Source organism: Cnephaeus nilssonii (genome assembly GCF_951640355.1).
Source record: "Cnephaeus nilssonii genome assembly, chromosome: 18".
Taxonomy (NCBI): Eukaryota; Metazoa; Chordata; class Mammalia; order Chiroptera; family Vespertilionidae; genus Cnephaeus; species Cnephaeus nilssonii.
The window spans coordinates 6,227,875-6,251,319 of NC_137089.1; the positions used below are offsets into that span (position 1 = coordinate 6,227,875).

Below are 23,445 nucleotides of genomic sequence, written 5' to 3' on the forward strand. Positions count from 1 at the left end.
GATGAACTGGCCTGGGCTCTCTACCCAAGCTGAGTGATCATGACCTGGTCTGTTTCCTCATCTGTAAAATGGTTAGAATATTTATCTCTGTACAGTATTTTAGATAAAGGTGCATGAGGCAAAGAGGAGAGGATGTGCATGCTGTGAGACTTGGCAAAGGTCTTCCTGAAGTGTCTTTCCCTGGACACCCTGACTCCTCCCTGCCCCACGCTCCCAGGAAATTTTCAATTTTATGACATTTGATGTCAGAATGACACCAGTCACTGCAGATTGGATGCCAGTATGTGTGGGTTAAAAGTGGCAGAGAGTAAGTCAGTGACATGGCAGGCACTAATCACAGCTGGAGCCCGTCACTGGCTGGAACCTCATGGAACTGAATGCCATTCACACAAAGGGAAATCTGGGAATCCTGCCAGGGTCTTCCCAGAATAGTAATTTTTCATTTACATTTCTCCCATTTCTCCCCCTCAAGGCAGACCTCCTTCTCTATCATTATCTTAACTGCCTCATTCTCCCTCTCCTCCCATCCCTGTTGTAGAAGCAACGGGATCCTTCTTGGGTCTTCCCAGAGATATTTGTGAACACCCACCAAACAGCATGCTGAGCCTTGCGCACCTTCTTCAACACCCGAAGAGTCATGAGGGCAGAAGCAGGGAGAGTTTTATTTAAGCTGTCAGGGTATCACCCGGTCCCTAGGTCTAAGGAAGAATGGAGAAGGTTTTATTCAGTATGGCCCTAATGGTTCTGAGATAGACTGGTTTTTCCAGACCCAGTGATAGAATAGGCCTTGCAGGAAAGTAAAGGCGGCTTAAGCTTGCTGTGATTGATCAGTAGGAAGTGAATACTTTGAACATTTTATACACAGACAGCAGGCGTCCTCAAACTACGGCCCGCAGGCCACATGCGGGTGTTTTTGCTGTTTTGTTTTTTTACTTCAAAATAAGATATGTGCAGTGTGCATAGGAATTTGTTCATAGTTTTTTTTAAACTATAGTCTGGCCCTCCAACGGTCTGAGGGACAGTGAACTGACCCCCTGTTTAAAAAGTTTGAGGACCCCTGGTCTACAGGGATTAGAAAATGTCTATGTTGGAATTTCACCTGAAATTTAATAGCCTAAAATACAATTCCAGTTAAAAACAAAATATAATTAAGACTTTGGGCAAGGATGAATTCTCATCCTTGACTGTTAAAGCAACATAAACCATGATGTGTAATCCTGGAGATTTGCCAACAATCTTAGAGATGTGATTCCGGTATTAATTCATTCAGCAAACATACTTCAGGTGTCTATTATGAATCGTAACTATATAAAAATTTTTGTATAAATCTTTAAACTTTGTAGAGTACTTTACCTGGACTCTTAGAAACATTTTATAAAGGAGAAATTAATTTTTGCAGTTAAAGGAACAAATTCTTCAAGAACAAAAGTCACTTGTTCAAAGTCACAAGGCTTGACAGTGATAGAGCTGTGAACGGAATTCATGTCTTTTGACCCCAAATCCCTAATTTCATGCCTATATTCTCCTCCCCTCCACCTTAGCTAAATTTTCTAGAATTGCATCATAGTTCTAGATACTCCAGTCTTTCCCAACTCTGATATTTATTGTTTTCTCAAGTCTCATTTACTTACACAAAAATAGTTATCAGTTCAGACCTTCAGGAGTCTAGCCCCTAAAGTTGCCTCCAGCATTCAACTCTTTAAATCAGGGGTCATCAAATACTTTCTGTAACAGGCCAGATAGAAAATTCTTTAGGCTTTGTGGGCCATATGGCTTCTGTTAGAACTACTCAGCTCTGCCATTGTATTGGGAAAGCAGCTTTAGACAACCACATAAACAACTGTATGGCTGTGTTCCAATAAAACTTTACTTAAAAAAAAACAACAAAAAACTGGCAACAGACCAGATTTAGTCCTAGGGCCATCGTTTGCTGACCCTTACATTTTCTCTGCATTGTTTCCCAGTAACCTTTCAACTAGTAAATATCCTCAAAGTTAGGATTTTTATTAACTGTTAAGTGCCCTAGTCATTCATAAAAAATGCTGAAATTTGCCCTGGCCAGTGTGCCTCAGGTGGTTGGGCATTGTCTAAAAGTTACCGGTTAGATTCCCAGTAGGGGTGTGTGGGAGGCAGCAGATCAATGTTTTCCTCTCTCTCCATCTCCCTTCCTCCCTCTCTGAAAAAAAAAAAATCAATAAAAAATACATTTTTTCATGCTGAGATTCTCTAACCTTCAGGTCACACACAGAAAGCACATGCTCATTAGAGAGTAACCAAAGTTGCACTACAAGGGTCCAACAATGACAAGATAAGCAGCTACCAACACTCAAGCAGAGCAAAGGCTCAGCTCATCCAGGGCACCACCTAGAAAAAGGCCCTCATAAGTGCGTTTCGGGGATTAGGAAGTCAGGGAGTAAAGCAAGAAAGGAAATGATCATTTTTAAATGCCTTTTATGAGCCCCCACTGTGCAAGACATTTTATGTATTTCATAATTCTCAAAACCATGATTTTATACCTTTTATAGATGGCAACATTGAGCCTTGGGTTACTGAGTATCTTGGCCAAGTTCAAACAAGCAGCATGTGGTGAAGTTAGAATTCAGACTCACTCATGTCTGTCGCCAACGTGCACATTTTTTGAGTTGCCATGGGGCCCACTTAGGAATGAGCTAGCATCCCTCACTGACAGGGATGTGAGCTCATATGCATGCCCAACCCTGAGCACAAAATAGATACCACAGACAAATTTACTATTAAGATAACATTGATTTTTTTTCTGTATTTTTTATTGAATTTATTGGGGTGACAATGGTTAATAAATGATATAGATTTCAGGAGTACAACTCTATAGTACATCATCTATATATTGTATTGTGTGTTCACCATCCCATCCCAGGTCTAGTTTTCTTCCATCTCCATTTATCCTCCATACCCTCTTCTATAATAATAACATCATCAATAATAATATCGAAATTGGTGACCATTTTTCAATGTCTACTGGTAACAAAAGATAGAGCTGAATATTGAAACTCTCCAGAATCATTTATTCTGAGCCCTTGTCCCTTCTGTTTTTGACCAGCTCAATTAAAAAGGCTTTATGGTAATTTATGAGGGTAAAACACATTATTGGCCTGTGTGATTCACGAGTCAGTAAGACCAACGTTATGAAACTGTGAGTCAGCTGTAGCCTAAGTCAGAAGCCAAAGCAAGTTTCAGGGCAACCAAGACATTTCTCAGAGCTCATAGACAACAGTGATGCATTGTTTTATGTCGTAGGGTGAGGATGCAGAGGAGATATTTGTGCTTAGTAACATATCTCTAAAGCACAGCAGCTCTATTGTTAAACACGGAGTTGAGGGTAGAGGGTAGAAAATGAAATAGTTATTTCTGATAATTTTCCAGAGTTGTATTTCTTTTTTTATAGTGGTGTAGGAACCTTGATTTGAATAAATTTTTAGTCTGAAGATTACCTATTATTCCTATATCCATCTAAATACAGTAAACCAGTTCTTTGGGGTTTTAATCCAAGTTCAAGATATTAACAAAATGTACCCTGAGTTTGACATGCTTGGTTTAGAACATCTGGAAGCGTCAATCATTTAATACCTTACGCTATTATTTCTCAAATTCCATTCTCTGGACAGGTGCTACCTGAGAGAAGGCTATGGGTGATCTGTGGAGAGGAGGTGAAAGGAAAGTGTATAGAAAGTTATCAATGACCAACTATTTTAGGAAGCTGTATCAATGATCTATTTTACAACAAACTACTTCAATGATTAGGAACTTAAGATCACAGACACCTATTGCCTCACAGTTTTGGGGGGTCAGGAATCTGGTCACTGCAGGATGCCTTTGGCCCTGGGTGTCTCGTGAAGTGGCAGTGAGGCTGGTGAATTTCTTTCCAAGCTCCCTTGCATGGCTGTTGGCAGTCTCAGAAGGTCCACTTCCAAGTGTACGCATGTGGTTGTTTGTAGGTCTCAGATCCCACCCGGTGGGTTTCACCAGAGTCTTCCTGAGCATATTCGTGACAAGGTAGCTGGAGGTCCTAGAGCGAGAGAGAAACAAAGAGCCCCAGACAGAAAGCATGGCCTTTTTATAACCTGAACTCACAAGTGACACCTCATCACCCTGCCACATTCTATTTGCTAAAATCACAGTGCCAAACCAGGAGGTCATGGTTTGATTCCCAGTTGGGGCACATGCCCAGGTGGCAGGCTCGATCCCCAATGTGGGGTGTGTAGGAGGCAGCCGATCACTGATTCTCTCTCATCATTGGTGTTTCTTTCTCTCCCTTCCTCTCTGAAATCAATAAAACATATATTTTTTAAAAATCAAAGTTCAGCCTACACTCAGAGGGAGAGGATTGCACAAGGGTAGGAGTCCCAGGAGGTGGGACTCAATGGACCATTTTAGAAACTGCCTCGCACAGAAGTGCTTGGTTAAACCAAGTTAGAAGGTTTCTTCAGCACAAAACTTCTCAAGAGCTTTTAGTACACGTATGTGTTTCGGACCTCTCTGAGCAGGGGTCAGGAAACTGTCTTAGAGAGCCAGAGAGTAAGTATTTTGGCCTGTGGATCTGAGGGTTTCTTAACTAATTATTCAATTCTGCTGCTCAAAAGCAGCCACAGACCATACATATAAATTGGTGTGGCTCTGTTGCAATAAAACTTTATTTACAACAACACTATTTTTTGCCAACCCCTTGGATTAGAGGCTGTAACGTTAGCTGATAGCATTTAATGATAACAACTTTTTGTCCTGAAATCCCTATCCCACAGAATAGTGAAATGTTGCCGTATATGCCTCTGTGATTTGGTCAATAAAAGCAACAAATGTCAGCAACCAGAAAAAATGCTTTAAGTACACTTGCTAAAATATCATCGTTTCCTTCCTTGTTTAGATTCATGGAGTTCGTTAGGGTCTCAGGATTCTTGGAACTCTAGGTCATTAATTGTGTGAGGGCAGAATCCTCATCTGTCCTATGCATCTTCCTCCACATTTCCCAGCCTGGCACAAGGTCAGAGACACAGTGGGCGCACAGTCTTTTTGAATGAATGGATGATTGAATAAATCTCAACATCCTATGTTTGTATTTTCCTTTGCCTTTTCCATTAGCAATGCTGTACTTCCCCAAATGTCCAAATTCTGATAAATCAAGTGTCCTGACCTGTAGCTGACATCTTTCCCATGGCATCTCCCTCCTTCCTGGCCTCAGTCCCACCTGAGTCTGCAACTCAGAATCACTGCAATGATGGCCCTAGATAGACTCAGCATGTCTCTGCTCACACTTGGCTGTAGCTTCAAGAGCTGAAGACTTGAGGAGGGCAGGCTGGCAGGAAGGAGGGAGAGAAGGAAGAGAGATAAGAACAACATTTCACAAGCCTACAGAAGGTCATGACTGAGCGAGGCCATTCTGCACACAGTATGTCACAGCTTTATAATGGGTCTTACTAACTCCACTTTGCAAATGAGGAATGAGTTGTGGAGAGGTTCTCTCTCACCCAAAGTGACACAGAGATGAAGGAGAAACCTGGTCTATACTAGGAGAAACTCTAAAGCTCATTCCCTAAACCTCACATCTCAGGTTGCCTGGCTTTTTCTCCTGGAACAATTATTAAAGTCATCTTTTGTTCTCTCAGAAGTGTTCCGTTTTAGAAAGTACATTATCTAGTCATCTGCCCACCACCCTTTGTCTCCCCGGGGATAGCTCTGGCTCCTGCCATGGATACAAGTTCAGTCAGAGGCCATGGTTGGGATTTTACCCCAGATCCAGGGGCATTCTAATGAGGAGACCACTAATTACCCAACGTAGTCTGTGGAGCTCTTGCCAGGCCACTGGCTTTCCTAGGGCACATACTGTGGGAGGGGGAGCATGTTGCGTGAATGCCATTAAAAAGGCCCATGCACAGGTGCATGCAGGCAGAGACAGGCACACACACATGCATTTATTTTTAAGCCACCTTCCACAGTACTTGGCTTCCATTTGTCTCATGGAAAGAATTTTGAATGCAGTCATTTCTCTAGTTGGAATCTTGTACCAAAAAAAAAAAAAGTTTCTGCCTTTCTTTCCTAGAGTCCTCATCACTCCTTCTGCTGTGGGTTAATTCTGTCTGCTTGAAAATTCACCTAACAGACAGCCCTCATTTGGGTGTGGCTTAGGAAGGCTTCCTGGGCATTAAGTATACACTTATTTGATACATCAATCTTAGTATATTGTTGGCAATTCTTTTATGATATTGAGCTCCTTTCTATCTAATATGACAGCTTATCATCTTCCCCTCTCCTCTAATCAGGATGCCCATGTTCATAGGGTGTTTCAGAGTTTTCTCATATATCCCATACATTGTTGTATTTTTTTAATGTATTTTATTAATTTTTTTTACAGAGAGGAAGGGAGAGGGATAGAGAGTTAGAAACATTGATGGGAGAGAAACATCAATTGGCTGCCTCCTGCACACCCCCTACTGGGGATGTGCCTGCAACCAAGGTACATGCCCTTGACCCGAATGGAACCTGGGACCTTTCAGTCCACAGGCCGACGCTCTATCCAGTGAGCCAAACCAGTTAGGGCTATATTGTTGTATTTGATCATTACAATAACCCTGTGATGCTGCTTAATGGACCCACATTTTATAAATGAGAAAACAGATTCAGGAAGGTGAAGCAACTCACCTGAAGTCACACAGCAAGTAAGAGCTGACAAAGTTGAGACAACCTGCAGAAAGAGATGACATATGGTTCATTTCCATATCCTGCAGAATGCCTTGCTTACAGCATGCACGTAAGATATCAGTGTTTAATGGCTGGCTGAATTAATAAACAATCGGATTTAGCCTCCCTAAATGATTATGGTCACTGTCCTAGGTGGCATAGGATTTGAAATCATGTCCAATGAGAAGTTACAGAAGGATATGTTTAGATTCGGGGGAAATGTCTTAGGGTAAAGATGCAGTTGGGAAGGACTGAGAGCTTTCCCTGTGGGAGGAGGATTGGATTTGGGTTCTGCGTCAGTGGGGATACATCTGGAATTGTCGCATGAAGGTCATAAAGACTTCGGGCCGTTATAGGGACTCACATTCTAGCTAATAGAATTGTCTAGACTTTAGAAGAATCTCATGAGAAAGTGAGGTTCCCCTCCCAGGGGACATATTTTAACAGGAGTCTGACACATCATTGGCTAGAATGTAGTGAAGGGGAGTCGAGCATCGCATATGGCAGTTAAAGTGGCTGATCATTATTCCAGCCTCCTTTGACTATAAGGCGAAGGTTTTCTCTGTGGATGCATTTTGATATCTGTATTTCATTAGATTGTTTCCCTAATGTGCCTTCAGGCTATTTGAACTGAAACATTGCTGAGCATTCTGCAATACTGACACAATTGTCCATGAATGCGACATCTTTGTTCTGTCTCCCAGCAACCATTCTTGTTTTGATGTCAAAGCATGTGAGCCTTAACCACGCATATAGTAACAACAGGTGTGAACCATTTAAAGATGGCTGCATCATAGTACCAAATAGAATGACGTTGATGGCACTGGGACAGGCTGCTTGGAGACCACTCATTGCAAGAGGGCTGGACCCCTTCCCCAGGTCTCAGTCAAGGGATCAGGTACTCAGAAAACAGTTCTAAGACACTGTTCCAATCCCAGAACCAGGGAGAAAAGGAATTCCAGTTAACCAGTATATCTTGGTTCAGGTTAACCCAGAAACCAAAACTATCTCATTGACCGCTAAAGACCACTGGCCAATGAGCAGTGGGAGCAAATGGGGTTTATAGGCTTTTAGCTCTCACTGGACGCAAGGGGAAATACAGGCGACTCATGAAATAAAGCTGGGTAAACCTCAAAGGAATTTAGAGATTACTAAAACCAAGTCCTTAATTTTACAGATGAAGAAACTGAGGCACAGACAGGGTAATTGGCTAATCTAAAGGGTTTTCATTGAAATCTGGACTCCTGATTCCTACATTCTCCAGCCTCCCAATCCTCTGGTAAAAGTGGAAGGTACAAGTGCGTACCTAAGTCAGAACCCAAGAACCACATTGCTATGGCAGTGGAGAGCACCCCAAAACACAGATCATGGGAGGATACTGGCATTTCCCAGTGTTGAAAACAGTTGCAATTATCCATTGCAACTTTGTCACATTGAAGAAAGAGAAATTCATTTACCCCTGAATGTTTACCCAGGGCTCCAACCTGGACTCCTAAGAGCCCCACCTGGATTCTGTGCGACACCTCAAGGCTCTCATATTTATATAGTACTTCCCCCGCCCCCTAAACAACATCCACATCTGGAATCCACTTTTGATCTTGGGAATGGAAGCAAAACAACTGTTATTACACCCATTTCACAAAGTCAGCTGCTTATATGGTTCACCCGACCCCTCAATCCCGGGTCCTGAAATCCAGCCAGCCATCAGCATGAATTACAATATGTTGGACTGCCTTCCTATTGACAGGGCAGCAGACATTTTTGTCACTTAACACGTTGCACTCAAATTTTCAATTCTTGCATAATTACCAGCGAACTTAGAACATATGAGGATCTGATAGGAAAGATCAAATCATATTCTACATGATACACATGAGAAGTCTTTGTCTCAGAGAGATTAAGTGTCACAGCTATTAACTGACAGGCCAGGATTAGACGATCCAACCCAGCATTCTTTCCACGGGGATACACTGCCCTGGGGAGTTGACGGAGCATTCCCAGCGACAGGCCCTCGCTGTCTCCTGAGGATTGCCTGACTCGGGTAATTCTTCGTTAGAAGTCCAACACTGCCCCTGTGTCAATGAAAGCTTGGGACCATTAATTAACTTTGAACTTCTATGTAAATCTCTAGAGACAGAACCATTTTGCCTGAGGTGATAGAACACACGCTAATGGCGATTGCTTGGGATGTTGCCTACTAAAGCTTGCTCCTTCTTTGCTGATCACATAGGGGTATTACACCCACTGTATGTTTGAACCTGGGACTGGAAACCAGGACTCATGATTTCCAATCCAGGACACATTAACTTCAGCAGAAGCTTACTAAGCACTTATCATATACTATGTACTATGTTAGAATGAAGGGATGAGGCTTCAGATAAGACAGGCATGGTCAACATGATCATGTAACTTCGTGTCAAAATGACTCACTTTCGAGGATGAAAGGGGCGATGATAAGAATCACTCAGAACTATAGGCATGTCACAGGGCTATCCAGATAAATGGAGGTACGTAGTCAACCAGTGCCCCTATCCTCAGAGAGCTCTCTTCCCAGTAGGAAGGCAGGCAACAAATAAGGGTTTAAAAATTGGGTTTCCATGTAAGATTTTCTTTGAGAAAGGGTTCATTCCTAACAATATTTAAAAACAAGGGAGCCTCGCTTCCTTTTTTCACTCTACTTTTTTGGGATCTCTTGGGGAAACTTATCTTGGTTTAGGTCGGTTGGCTCACTCATTGACCAAAGGGTTAATAATAGCTTACTGCCTCAAAGACAAGGAATTGCACCAAATAAATGTTGACACTCCTGCTTGAAAATCAACAATTCTAAGTTCCTGCAGAGCTGAGAAGGGGACCTTCGAGGACCCAGTGCGTGGTAGTTGACTTTCAGTGATCAGAACTTTGTCGTCGTGTGAGGCCCCCATAAATAAAACACACGCCCGCCAGAAAGCCCTTCCAGAAAAATGCGGCTGTCAACATCAAGACACAAGTAAGTGCTGTGATTCTGAGCTTCATTGAAAGAGTCACATTCAATCCACCACTTCCTTGAAAACGGACTGCAGTACCGTGGCTCCAAGTTCTACAGGAGAAAAACCACAAAGTATGCACGAACCAGAGGAACAGTCTGGGCTGATGACAGAAAAAATAGAAGGCCATTGAGGTGGACGGCAAGTCTGACAAAATGTCTTCTGTGCACCTCCTGGAAACATGGGTAAGAACTAGGTGCTAGAATCCGGACCTTTGATTGGTGGCCTCCAGAGAGGAGAAAGAGTGGCTGGACTCCTCCAGGCCAACAGATGGGGTAGGGGCCCGGTTTGGATTCGGGAGTGAAAAAGGAACAGGGCAATTTTGTGATATGGCTTTTGGGGCTGGAAGGAAATGTGCTGCAGAGGGAAAGAGACTTATGACTTTCTTTCACGTCTGCTCTGCCTTCAGAACAGAAAAGAGACCATGGATTTGCCTGGAAAACATTAGGAATTCATGGAATTGGGTGGAGTTTTTTTTTCATATTCCAACATTAATCATGAGATTTCAAGCAAGCCTTTCAAACTCTCTGTGCCTCAGTTTGTATCATTAGTAACGGAGGGATTTAAAGTGTCAACCATGTGATATCTGACATACGTGTATATATATATGTTGAAAAGTGAATACTTGGTGCTCGAATTTAATGCTTCTGCAATTTTTGACAATCTCTAAAACTTTGAATACCACTCATGTAAATTCTTTCATAAAAAGGCAATAGTACAACTATACTTTTTATAAAAGTATAATTGAAAAATTGAGATTCAGACTTGTAGACACTTGTCAAGTGTTACATTTCTCTGAGAAGAGAGAAACAAAGCATGGGTGGAGTCTCAATTATGATACACCCAAGTGAGTGTTTCTCAGACTTGCAGAGATTATGGATGGGTAAAAAGTTGTGTTTCTTTAACTAAGAGACTATTCTAAGTTTTTCATGATTTTTATTTTGGCTAAATAAAATCATTTAAAATAAAACACAACTACTATCTAGCTTCATTTCATAAAGCAGTAATCTTTTTAAATGTTTAGAAAAGTTGGGAGAGTAATCTTAGAATAAAGGACAGTCTTTCCCAAAGAAATACAGCTGGTAAACTAACACAAATATAGGAAAATACAGAAAAATCTCAATATGCATTGACAGATGATAGTATTAGAGTATACAATTTTTTTTTGATGCTTGTTTGAAATTGGGCATCTATATTCAACACTCACATAAAGTTGAACTAAAATATGCAACCTGATCTGGAACACCATTGTTAAAAATCTATTTTCATGTAATGAGAATGAGAACAATGCCCTGAATGCTATTCATTCATTTGCAAGGTCATGAGCAAGTTAGACATTTATCTGAGACCCCAGCTCAGAGTCAGATCATGGCATGGGTCTCGCTCATGAACAACACTGCTTTATGGACCAGCATTTGAGAACCACTGTGATCTCAGTGGATTAATCTTCGTGGCTCACAACCCCCATGATTCAAACCTGAGCCTTTACAAAATTAGAAATTAAACCCTTAAGAGATATTACTACTAATTCAATGTTTCACAATGAGGCAATGGAGCCATAAGAGATTAAATAAAATATATAAATTCACACAAGTGGTGTCTGATTTCCAGGACCCCTAACTAACATCATCAATACTAATAATAGCTAGCATTTCAATCACTTATTATGTACAAGGCATCATGTGAAATATTTGACATGTATTCTGGTACCAGAGTCTCACAATAACCCTATGAGATGAGCTCCATCATTACTCCCATTTTATAAGAGTAGAAATAGAGGCCACGTGCTTAAGTCACTTGCCCAGGTGCCAACAACAATTACATGGCGGAACAGGAATTCAAACCAAGCTATCTAACCCCAGTCCTGCCTGCTTAGCTTCTAACATGTGCCTCTGCATCTCAGATGAATAACTTCAATGATAATGGCACTTCCATTTCTAGGGAGGTAGTAGTAGGCCATGTTCCAACTGAAATGGCTAGAAAAAATTAATCAATTATCCCCCAAATCATAATTTTAAGTACATTGGCAAGTTAGGGGAGCTAAGAGGACTAGGTGAGCTAGAACTGTAGAGAGAAGAGTCCTGCTTAGGTTAGCTAAGAGTGCCTATCATTTTCTTACCAGTTCTGGACACAGACTAAGGATAGGGCTTGGCCTAGGCCAATGGTCTCCAATGAGGAAAAAGAGAAAACAGAGTTAGTCTGACAGTCACAGGGGGTGAATGCATTGGTGCGTAGGGGAGCCCTGGGAGCCTTAGCTGAGTGCTGGGGAGGCATGGAGGCTGAGGCTGGCCTGAGAAGGCAGAGCAAAATCTGTAGCCTGGAGATACTTAGTACACAAGGTCCCCGTAGGAAAAGGAGCCAACAGCAAGCATCCAACAGGTTTCCACTGAAGACATTTGCTACACTTTGATGCTGTCTGGGGTTGGGGGCTAAAACAGCAAAATTTCTGAGGGATAGAGATAATCCCTCCCAAAGGATAGTACAGATAAAATGGAATAATTTTTTAAAATACATAATTAATCCAGGAGAAATTAGCAAAAGAGAAATCAAGGGCAAAGAGATAGGACAAGGAGAAAACAAATATCAGGATGTCAACGCAAGCCCAATATTATTAGTAATCACATTAACTGTAAATAGATGGCTCGTCCCAGTTAGATGACAAAATCTGTCAGCCTAGGTTCAAAAGAAAAGGTGCACTGATTTGCTGTTTATGAAACATATTAAAAGGAAGTTGGAGCCGAAACCGGTTTGGCTCAGTGGATAGAGCGTCGGCCTGCGGACTGAAAGGTCCCGGGTTCGATTCCGGTCAAGGGCATGTACCTTGGTTGCGGGCGCATCCCCAGTGGGGGGTGTGCAGGAGGCAGCTGATCGATGTTTCTCTCTCATCGATGTTTCTGACTCTCTATCCCTCTCTCTTCCTCTCTGTAAAAAAATCAATAAAATATATTTTTAAAAGGAAGTTGGAATTGAAAAGACAGGAAAAGCTATACCACAGGAACACCCACCGAAAGCCTGTGTGGCCCTACTTGTTTCAGACAGAGACAAAGTGGACTTTAAGGCAAGACGTACCCTTAGAGATGTAAAAGAGTAATAGATTTTATAACGATAAAAATTCCGTTCAGCAAGGAGACATAACAATCCCAAATGTGTACACACTCCACAAAATAACTTCAAAATGTACACAGATCATGGCGGTGGACAGGCACCAGAGTGGACGAGAGGCAATCGCCCTGAACTAACATTCGCAGAAATAGACCTGTCTGGTTCCACAGCCCCTGCTCCTCTTACAATGCCAATACTATACGTATGTCTCGCCCTCAGCCTCGCAGAAGCTGTTGTTATTGGCAATGTCAGTGGCAGCTGTGTTCACGTGGGCCATCGCATAGTTCATTTCATGATGCTGTGCAACTGGAGAGCGGGAAGTTGCCCCAAGCAAAAGAGCGTGTACACTAAGTCCTTCAGGTTTTATCTCTTCTCCTTGGATCAATAGTACTCAGCTTAGAACTCTTTGTAGTTGGGGTGATAACCAATAACAGTCCGTGTTTACTTTGCAGAAGGCTAAGTCTCCTGTGAGCCTAACTTTTGGCTCAGTCTGATTAGCATGTGCACAAATATCACACCTTCCATTGGGCAGGGAGCTGATTAACAGCCCTGAATACAAAAGGCTGAAAGGACCATAACTGGGTATGGTTTTTGTGCAGGACGTTTTTCTTCCCTCTGAACCTTGCCCCTTTAAAAGGTTCTTAATCGCACCTAGAGATTTGCTATCTCCCTTCAATTTGAGGGTAATTTAAGACATAGGCAGTGTCAAGGCCAATCCTCGGCAAAACTATGAGGAAGGCCGTTTTATATTGGCCACAGAGTGGAAAGAAGTAGTTTGCTTCCTGGGAGATATCCCAGCCCACCACACCCCTCCCAGAAGATTGCAGGTCTCAGAGTGTGTTCTTTGATGAGTGCATACTGAGAAGGGCAAAAGGTGAGGTGGAGGGAGCAATTGGAAGGGAAATTTGGGAATCTGAGAAAGAGAATACTATACAGAGCAGATCCCAGAGCTACCCGTCGAAGGGGTAGGTAGGATCAAGGCCACATAAGGAAGAGGTAGTTTTGATTGTGCGGAGGAAAACCTCACATTCTCAGACGAGAGAAAAGAGAAAAAATGGAAGTGGACAGAGATAGCATGGAAGAGCACTGAAGTTTTCGTTTCTTATGATCTCAAGGGCAAGGTTTTCAGCTGAGAAGAGGTTGCCAAGGTGCTAGAAGAGAGCGATCAAGGTCTGAAGCATCACGGAGGGAGAGAAGAAAGAGCTGACCAAAGGGCTGCTGGAGACTGGGGGCTCAGCAGGGGTTGGGTTGATGGTGCGCATTTCCCAGGCTTAGGAGCTAAGAAGACAGATTCTAACTTGTTTCCAAAGTTGGTACTTTGCTGGGTGGGAAGGCGGAAGAATGGGACATCTGTTTCTCTTCTTTTCACCCCTACTCTCCTAGGTATCCAATGGCTTGACTTAGCTGAGTATCTTTACAAGATGAAGGGAGATACCAACTGAGTCACATGGAGGTTTTGGGGGGCAGTGTGGTATGATGAAACTGCCTGTAGTCCTAGGGTTCAAATGCTGACTTCATCACATACCACATATTGTTCGCTGCTTGACCCTAGGGTAAGTTTCACAATCACTTTGAACATCTGTTTCTTCATTTACAGAAGAATTTGAAGCATGACATGAGCCCCTGATTTGTAGTAGACATAAGAATATGCTTGTCCCTCTTTTCTTTATCAACACCTCATGAGGGAATATTCCTTGTAAAACTGAGCCCAGAGGAACTCAAATTACTTTCTCATAGTTGAATTTCCATTATGGAAGGACAATTCATTTGGAGAAATAAATATATATCCTCAGTTGATTAAGCCATGGAAAACTAGGATGATTCTTTTAAAAAAAATATGATCCGCATCCTAACCTTCCATCTTTTTAGGGATTTAATTTAGCATGAGTGTGTCTATATGAGTCAGTGCCACCACAAAATACAACCATATCCACTCTCCACCTTCTAAGAAGACAAAGACTGAATTAAGCCCATAGATACCTCCTACAATCACCAATCCAAATCTCTGACTTAAAGAGGGGAGTTTACAATTATTAGAGATTATTTAACTCATATTTGTAACAAATCAGAGCTTCAGATACTAAAAGGCAGGCAACTCACTCTAAAGCAAGGCTTTTAGTGAATCAGTCCTTCTGAGTAATCGCATAAAATGATTAAGCAGCAATCTCTGTACTCACATTCAGCATCCATCATTTCCACTGTCAGCCATTGCTAGCAGAAGGAAGGGCATGACTAATATTTTCCTGAATAAACCACTGTTTACTTCCGATTTGTTCCATAGGAAGTGCCCACAGTTCCTTCTCTCCTACCATTAATACCAAGGCAGACCATCTTGTGAATCAGCTGTGTGGTCAGTCCCCGTGTGAGTCACATCTATTTCTGCAAATGCTCTGAGTGCTGTGTTGACAAAGGAAAAGAAGGAAATTCATGTGGTAGCTTCCTTTCACTGCCCTTCAAGTCACTGCTACCTGCTGAAGTTGTTGGCTGTTCGGTTCTCCTTTGCTTTTTAGTGTCTAGCCAGTGTGCCTGGTACCCACTAGGCACTCAAAAAAAAAAAAAAAAAGTTTCTCGAATTGAGTCCCTGACCTGCCTCAGGAGGGAGGAAGGAGAAGGAATAGGGGAAGAGGTTTTCATGCTTGCGGAGGGAAGTTCTCTTAAAAACTAGGAAGTAAGCAGAAATAAGTGAGATCATTGCAAATATATAAGATCGTAGATATGAAGGGGCTCTTAGACTCTGCATTGCTATTCAGATAGGGACAGTAGCTGCAAAGGTGGGATTATGTGTAGAACAGGAATGAAACTAGGTGACCTCCTTTATACTACAAACCTCTATGGAGTGTTTAGGGTGCAGCGGCTGATACGCTGAGCATTGAGCATTGGGGATTTATCAGTGAATCAAACAAACACAGTCAGTTTTCTGGAGGATATCTTTAAGCTATCTTTCCATTGTTCTCTGATCCTGGACTTTACTCTGTCATCTGTATCGGGTAGGGTGTCGGGGGAGGGAAGCATCCTTTTTAGAGCTGGAGTATTTGCGTAATGGTGGCCCTTAAATCTGTCCCATTTGTGAGTCCTTCTACTTGCTCTCTCCCAGGATGGTGCCTGGTGATTTTATTGTCTTTTATGCAGACATTCTTATCTCTTCTGGGACACACTGAGTTTCATCCAGAGGTGAAAACTTCATTGCAAAATGGAGAGAATCACCAGGAATCTCTAATAGAGAAAAAAATATACCTTTCAACTTCAGCCATTCACACCTAGGACAATGGGTCCTTTTTCCTTCTACTGATGGAGGCACAAAATAACCCCACTGCTGCTTAGAGGGAAAGAGGAAGAGACCCTCTTAGTCCCTAGACACGTATTCTGCTCCCCCCCCCCCGCCCCCACCCGCCATCCTGACAGCCTCTTTCTCTTGTGCTCCCAGTATGGCTCTGGGCTGTGAGATTCAGTAACCATGAAGTGAAGGGAGTGTTCCTGATTGAGAAAAGGTCAAGTGGTAAGAATAAGAGCTGACATTTATTGAATACTGACTCCATGCCAGGCACTGTTCTCAGCCATTTACATGCATAAACTCATGTCATTTTTACGACAGCCCTTCCTAGGGCTGCTGTAAATATCACCATTTTGCAGAGGACAAAACTGAGACCAGAAAGCCTCACTGAGAAAGAGGAGAGCTACAATTCGAACCCAGGCCAATGGACTCCGGAGTCCACCGCTCCTCAAACTCTGGGCTGGAGACAGTGCGGGTCCATGACCTGTTACCAGTGTGTGATAAGATAAGTGTAGAAAATTTTATAACAATTTTCTGTTTGTTTGGCATGCAAGAGTATGAGCAGTTCTGGTGTGGTTTGGGGTGCATTCTGGTTATGCACAGTTGAACCACACATAGATCCATGAGTGATTAGAAATTGAAAAGCCAGTCCTTCACCAGACATGGTTTGATAAGCACTGCTCAAAAGCATCGTGCTATGCAGCCAGAAACTCAGTGCTTGCTATGTATGTGATACATCCGTGAGGTATAAATGTGTGTAGGGAAAGAAACACCAAGTCAGGAGCCAGCAGATAATAAGCAGTGGGCATCAACAGTAAGCAAGGGATATTGCATGTTCAATGTTAACAAGTGCTGTCCATCGAAAAACTTAAGGAGTAGAGCCGGGTAAGGTATTGGAGTTGGGGGAGGGGCTAAGTATTAACCAGAGGTCATTAGGATAGTATGTGACCATTCCCTGGGCAGATAAGCCCCTTTGTAAATGTTTAACTTTGCCTTGGCTTCTCCCTGCCACTCCCTCTCACATGTCCCGGTTCTCCTATTTTCTCTCTTAATCTGTTGACACAGAATCATTAAAGTAATCAAAACATAACAAGGCAATTCATTCTTTGCCAACCAGGAAAGCCCAGTCTATCATGATATGTACTCCAACCTCAATTATGGGTTTGGAATAGATGACCTCTAAGATCTCTTCCAACTTTGGAATCCTATTACTTTGACTGAAAAATAAAAAGTTGTATACTGCTCACAGGGGAATAAACCTTATCAAAGAGGCTCATTTGATACGATTCATGAATTAACTTACTAATTTATTCACTATAGACCTATTGAGCACCTACTATCAGTCAGGCATTGTCTTAGGCATTGATGTTACAGATGCATCAGATACAGATTCTGCCTTTGAGAGTTTCAGAGTTCAACAAGCAAGCCAGACATATAAGAAAAAAAAAATTCAACACAGGTCTTAGGTACCACAGTGCATGTCTGAACAGAATGCCATGAGCATACAGATGAGGGAGCCCATGATTCCTCTGGGTAACAGGAAAGGGAGCATCACAGCAAGATTGAGAGGTGGCAACATGTACTCTAGGTTTTGAAGAATAAAGAGGAGTTGGCTCTTTAAAAAATTGTATGATTTTATTTATTGAGTGGAGAGAGAGAGAGAAACTTTGATTTGCTGTTTTACTTATTTATGAATTCATTGGTTGATTCTTTCATGTGCCCTGAACAGGAATTGAAACCACAAACTTGGTGAATCGGGACAACACTCTAACAAACTGAGCAACCTGGCCTTTTTTAGTAGGGAGAAGGGAAGCCAACTCAGGGAGGAAAGTAGAGGTAGAGGCTTCAAACTGGGTGACCTATTTAGGGAATAGAAGAATAGCTTAGTTTGGTTGTAAGATTGGATGCATGTGTGGATCATGATTAGGCTTTTTTGTTTTGTGTTTGTTGTGAATACCAGTATTTTCCCCAATGTGTGATTTCAGACACGCACACATGTGCACACACGCACACACACTCATGATTTTCTTTCTTCAGTCCTCCATTTCTTCATTTATAACAAGATGTAGAGTCCCAGAGTCATTATCCTGCAAATTTCATGAGTGATTCATCATTTGAGTTCCAGTGCCTAACACATACATACATATAGGCACTCAGATTTGGTTGAATGAATAAATGAATCAATAAATGCATCAGTTTTTATCATTAATTATCACTAATATCCTTTCAGCTCCATATGCCATTTCTAGAACCTTTACATGTTCCCACAGCTTTGGATAAACCATTTGTCTGCATGCCCCTGACAAGGGATATTTGTGGGTTAAGCATGCATATGAATATACTTACACATATTTTAAAAAATAGGCATACAGGATGTCAGAGCATTCAAGAGTCATAAGGGAAAGGGTGCTAGCATTGGAGAGAGGGGGGGGGTGATCAGAGAAAGGCTTGACAATCAAATTAATTTTAATGATTGAGGACAAACTGTCTGCTTCTCATCACTTTCTCCCACTTCCCCTTTCCCTGAATTAGAACTGACCGTATTTTTCTAATACATCACTCTGCTGCGATCACACGCTTGGCATTCATCTCAGTCACACTCACAGAAGGAAGGGGCTCCAGATTGAGGCACAACAATTCCCTTCTTGGCACGAGCCGCTTAGGATGTTTCCAAAAGTACACACAGCCTTTCTAGAAGCTTCTCCACGCCCCCAGGATGACTTCACCCACTTACATAAACATTGCTGAAGTTCTTTTACTATAGAAATGTTCTCACATAAAAAGAATACTCGAATCATCTCCCTTAGAGCACGCGGCTTCAACAACACTCATAATGTTGCCAGTATCGCCTCTCACCCATCACTGCCCTTCCTGGTTTGGCTTGTTTCTTTCTTTGCCTGCTGGATTGGTTTAAAGCAAATCCCAGATGCTGCATCATTTCATGTGTAAATGCTTTGGTATGAATTTCTGCATGGTAAGGTCATGCTTTGTTTGTATGGTTTCCCTAACACCGTGACAGTAATGCACCTAGTAAAACCCACAGCAATCACTTCATGTTATACATGGGCCACACTCAAATTTTTCTCATTATGTAGAAGATGGCTTCATACAGTTGGTTTATGTGCATCAGGACTAAACAAGATCCACACATTGCATTTTGTTGTTTCGATGTGGCAATTTTAGGCAGTTCACTTGAAATATTTCCTTCCTCCCCCCGCCCCCCAAAGGCTGAAATACTCAGGAAAGGGAGAATAAAAGCTGCCATAGCACAGCCTGCTGCAACAGCACCATTTTTTTCCCCATAAAGATTTTCCCTCAGTCCATGCTAGTGGCAATCCATAATATGCAAATGTGGGCTGGAGTCAATATGTCTTAGTATGTAGGCCTCCGCATTCTTCCTTCTAGGAATACAAATCAAGGGAGGTACACTCAGGTGAATACCCAAAAGGGAGTCACCATGGTCTCCCCTTCTTCTCCGATGTCATTTCACTTTCCCCTAATAATTATTGTAATGGTAATGCCACACTAAATGTTATATCGTATTTGCGGGTTTACATAGTACTTCCACATGTATTCAACTTACTCTAGCCAAGAGTCCACTTGTTATGAAAAATATTTCATCTCACATGATTTTCCATGAGCCTGTGAAAGAAGACAGGTACAACTCCTTTTTCACAGATGTGGGAATGGGCTCGGGAATATTAAGCAGCTGAGACCCCATAGTCAGTCAGTGGAGTTAAACGTTGGGCCCCAGGTCAAATGATTTCAAGCCCAAAGACCTTTGGACCAAATATACCGTGCCTTCACCTTATACAGAAAACCCTAGACCAGCCGTCTGCAAAATGCCCTCTAAGCCAGCCACTATCTGGTGAAATGTCATGTATTCCCTTTAGGGCTCCCTCCAACATTGGGGTGCTCTGAGGAGCCACTGTAAAATGATCGATTAGATTAGAAACCAGGAGAAGGAAAATTATTTGAGAATTGTATGGAGGTAGACATAGAATGATCAACCTTCCCAGTTTCCCCAGATAGGGAACTTTCAGTGTCAAAACTGGGATAGTTCTGGACAAATAGGATGAATCAGTCACCCTATATGGATACACATGAGCTGCATGACTGACTATGGCAGCTAACAGCCAAGTCCCACTTATGTGCAAGGAACTGTGTATGTTAACTACTCTCCTTAGCAGCCAGTGGTGTATCTCCATTTCCTACTTATAAAGGCAAAGAAGTTACTCTGCGCAATACTGTTTGAAAATGATGACGCTGGAACTGAAACTCAAATTAGCCTGGATTTGAAAATGGCCCTTTCTGTCTTCCAGTTGTGTGGCCTTGAACAAGACTCAGGGAGTTTTATCAACTCAGCCTTGAAAAAAATGGATGCCATGCTGAGAGCAGACTGTGGGGGTGGGAGGAGGGAAAATCCATTAGGTGCTAGACCCAGAAATGGCAAATCTTATAATCAAGGTTATTTTTAGAAGCTGGAAAAAAAGTTAGAGGTGCAGACTTCAGAAAAGCCAACTATAGGTCAAAGCATAGGAGAAATGAAACTCCAGCCACTTATTCAAATGAGACAGTACAACTTAAAGGTCATGCGGTGTGTTTCCTGGGGTCAAATTGCTAGGATTCAAACCTGGATGCCACCACGTATTAGTTATTTAATGTCGAATGAGTCACTTACATTCTCTCAATGGAATTTTCTCAACTGGAAGATGGTAGTAATTATGATAGTTCCTACCCAACGATCTCACCCACTGATCAGGTCGAGAATTGAACAGGGTAATTTATGTAAAGTGCTTTGGGTATGTATCTAGCAGTGTCTAGCCAAGAAACCGGCATCACTTAGATCTTTCAATAAAGATAATGTAACACTTGGAATTAGCTACTCGGGTGATGAAAAACCTAAGTGAAATATGGGACAGTGATCCAGCTCAGAGATATATAGCAGCGGGAAGTCAGCACCACTGGAGCCCCAAGGACCTAGTCTTCAAAGACACAGGAATTCAGACATAGAGCAAAGAAGAGAGCTAAGTACCTAAAAGCCTAGGTATAAATGAGACACGATATCAGGCCTGGCAGAGGCCAATCCTGGGACTGAAGACACCAGGCAGGGTAGCACTAGCAGGATGAACTTGGCGCTCTGTCCCTAGAGGGACTTACCTGGGGTTCTTTTGAGTCTCAAATGAAGATAACTTTAGTGCTCAAGGCTGAGACTGAGCAGAGCCTTAAAAGAAGCTCCACCAGAGAAACGAAGGCTGGTAGGAGTCTGACGCTTTCAGATCATTGCTAGACAGAGTGTGAAAGGCCAGATCCCTCTTTGACTTGCCCTCAAATGCAGGGCTCTGTCACTCACTCTCGTAGCGTTTTCTTTATTTGCTCAGTAAGATACAAACATTTTTTCTGGGGGATTCCAGGAGAATAGTAAATATAACAGGAAGCACTCAGCTCTGTTAATTGTGCATCTTAATGTGGCATCAGGACATTTGTCACTCCAATGCATTTCCTCCTGATGCCCACCTCAGATGCTTCAGGAAGTCCAGTTAATCTTATGGGAAATTAAGGAGCAGTAAGATTCTGTAGCCGTCCTAGTCTAGACTCTGATATTGATCATGGAACAGACAAATTGGAGGAATGAGGTAGAGTGGCCATCTTGTGTCTTAGACATAAGTGCAAACACTCAGTGGAGAGTGACCTTTAACGAATGCCAATCTACTTTATAAAGCATCACATCTGCGACTCTTTTCAAAGGGTGTGCTAATGGTCAACTAGATGGTCCATTCTCAGCTTCCTCTGATTCACTTAGGAAAGCTCCTGAGGGCCCACTAAAGGGTTTTATATGTTTCTCATTGATGTTTGCTTTTCAAATGTTTGTCAAGTTCAGGCATTTGTGTAGGTCCCATTAACGTTTAAAGAATTCAAGCAGTGAAATGTTCCACAATAAATGGGCAAAATAGAGTCTCCTACTAAAGACTATGTATGCCATCCCCAACATCTTACAGCCCCAGGAAATCCAAGTCCCAGAAAAATTAAGAGGCATCAGCATGGTAGATTGGTAAAGATTTGGTTCTGATTCTTAGCCATGCCATGCACTTGTTATGCATAGTTAACATTTGTACTTAAATTCTATACATTGGAAATAATGTCACATCTACCTCATATGTGCCATGTGAACACCTGGCATATACAGGCACTCAGCAAATAGTATATATTTTATTAGAAATATTTATGAAACACCTGGTTCTAAATAAATCTTCTAGGTTCTATGCCAACTTCACAGGACACTAATTTCTAAAATGTGTGAATCATTATGTAGTCATCATTTGACTTATCATTTAACCATTAAATACAAGTCCTTTTGCTTGACTGACATTTTAAGATTTAGACTAAATCACAGATTCAAAGTATTAGAGTTGTAAGGACCTAAAGGCCTTAGCAATTCTCAACCTAATCACCCACAGAATGTTATTATTTCTCTAGGAAACCTGGCCAATGGCTATCCTGTAACCATTGCAAATGACGACGGGAGCCCACTAGACACCCAGACAGGTCATTACATACTGAGGAACCTAGTGGAGACTGTTATTCCCTGAGAAAAATTAGAAGTATTTCTTTATTACTTCCACACACAAGCTGGAGGCTCATTTTCAGGAGCCACCCAGAATACAGACTCACTGCAAGTATTTGAGAGCAGATTTATATCTCTCTTAAGTCTTCTTGAGTCTTGGAAAAAGTCCTTCATCTCACGTAGCTAGTCTTCATGATTTCCAGACCAACTCAACCCTAAGCACTGACCACCCTCTTACTGGATGCTCACATCTGCACTGGCTTCAATTCATTGATGCCTTTTAGGCAGAATTGCCAACAGTATCCTCAGAAGTGGTTTAGCTAGTGGGGAAGATAGTGATCCATTCTATGTATTTTCATTAATGGAATTAATGTTATCATCCTAAATGATAACTTTCAATTTTCTAATTCACCTCATTAGTTTCTTTTAGCATTTTAATTTGTTAAAGTCATTTTGAATTATATAATCTTTATATTCCCTATGCATCCCTACTGTGGCATCTTCTAAGTAACAGACAAAATTATTAAATAGTCCTTAGTCATCAGTCTCCACGCCAGACACTTCTCTGTGACACCAAGCCATTATTAATATTCCTAACTCCTTCCACAATTCATCTGCCAGTAGCATCATCCTGAGCAGCACTTGTCAAAACTTCATCCCTGGGGATGTCAAAAGAGGCGCTTTATCAGAAACTTTTTCCAAAGCATTATTCAAGTGAAAAGGTCTGTGGATTGCATTTCTGGTTGAATTGTCATGTAACAGTCCTGTGTTCT

General features: G+C 41.9%; 1 protein-coding gene across 3 annotated transcripts in view; it reads right to left on the reverse strand.

Moving 5' to 3' along the window:
- Positions 1-1,276: 1,276 nt before the first annotated feature.
- LOC307114359 (uncharacterized protein) overlaps positions 1,277-23,445 on the reverse strand; it is a 459,274-nt gene continuing 437,105 nt past the window's right edge. The window contains exons 8-9 of one of the 3 annotated variants that reach the window (XR_013814981.1): positions 6,673-6,715; positions 1,277-4,045 (exon numbers count right to left, since the gene is read on the reverse strand). Coding sequence is in view for 1 of the 3 variants with exons in the window: in XM_079796705.1 (XP_079652831.1) it covers position 6,715 (1 nt within the window). In the remaining 2 variants the exon portion in view is untranslated. The remainder of the gene's footprint in view (positions 4,046-6,672; positions 6,716-23,445) is intronic. The other 2 variants (XR_013814982.1, XM_079796705.1) reach the window with 2 other exon arrangements.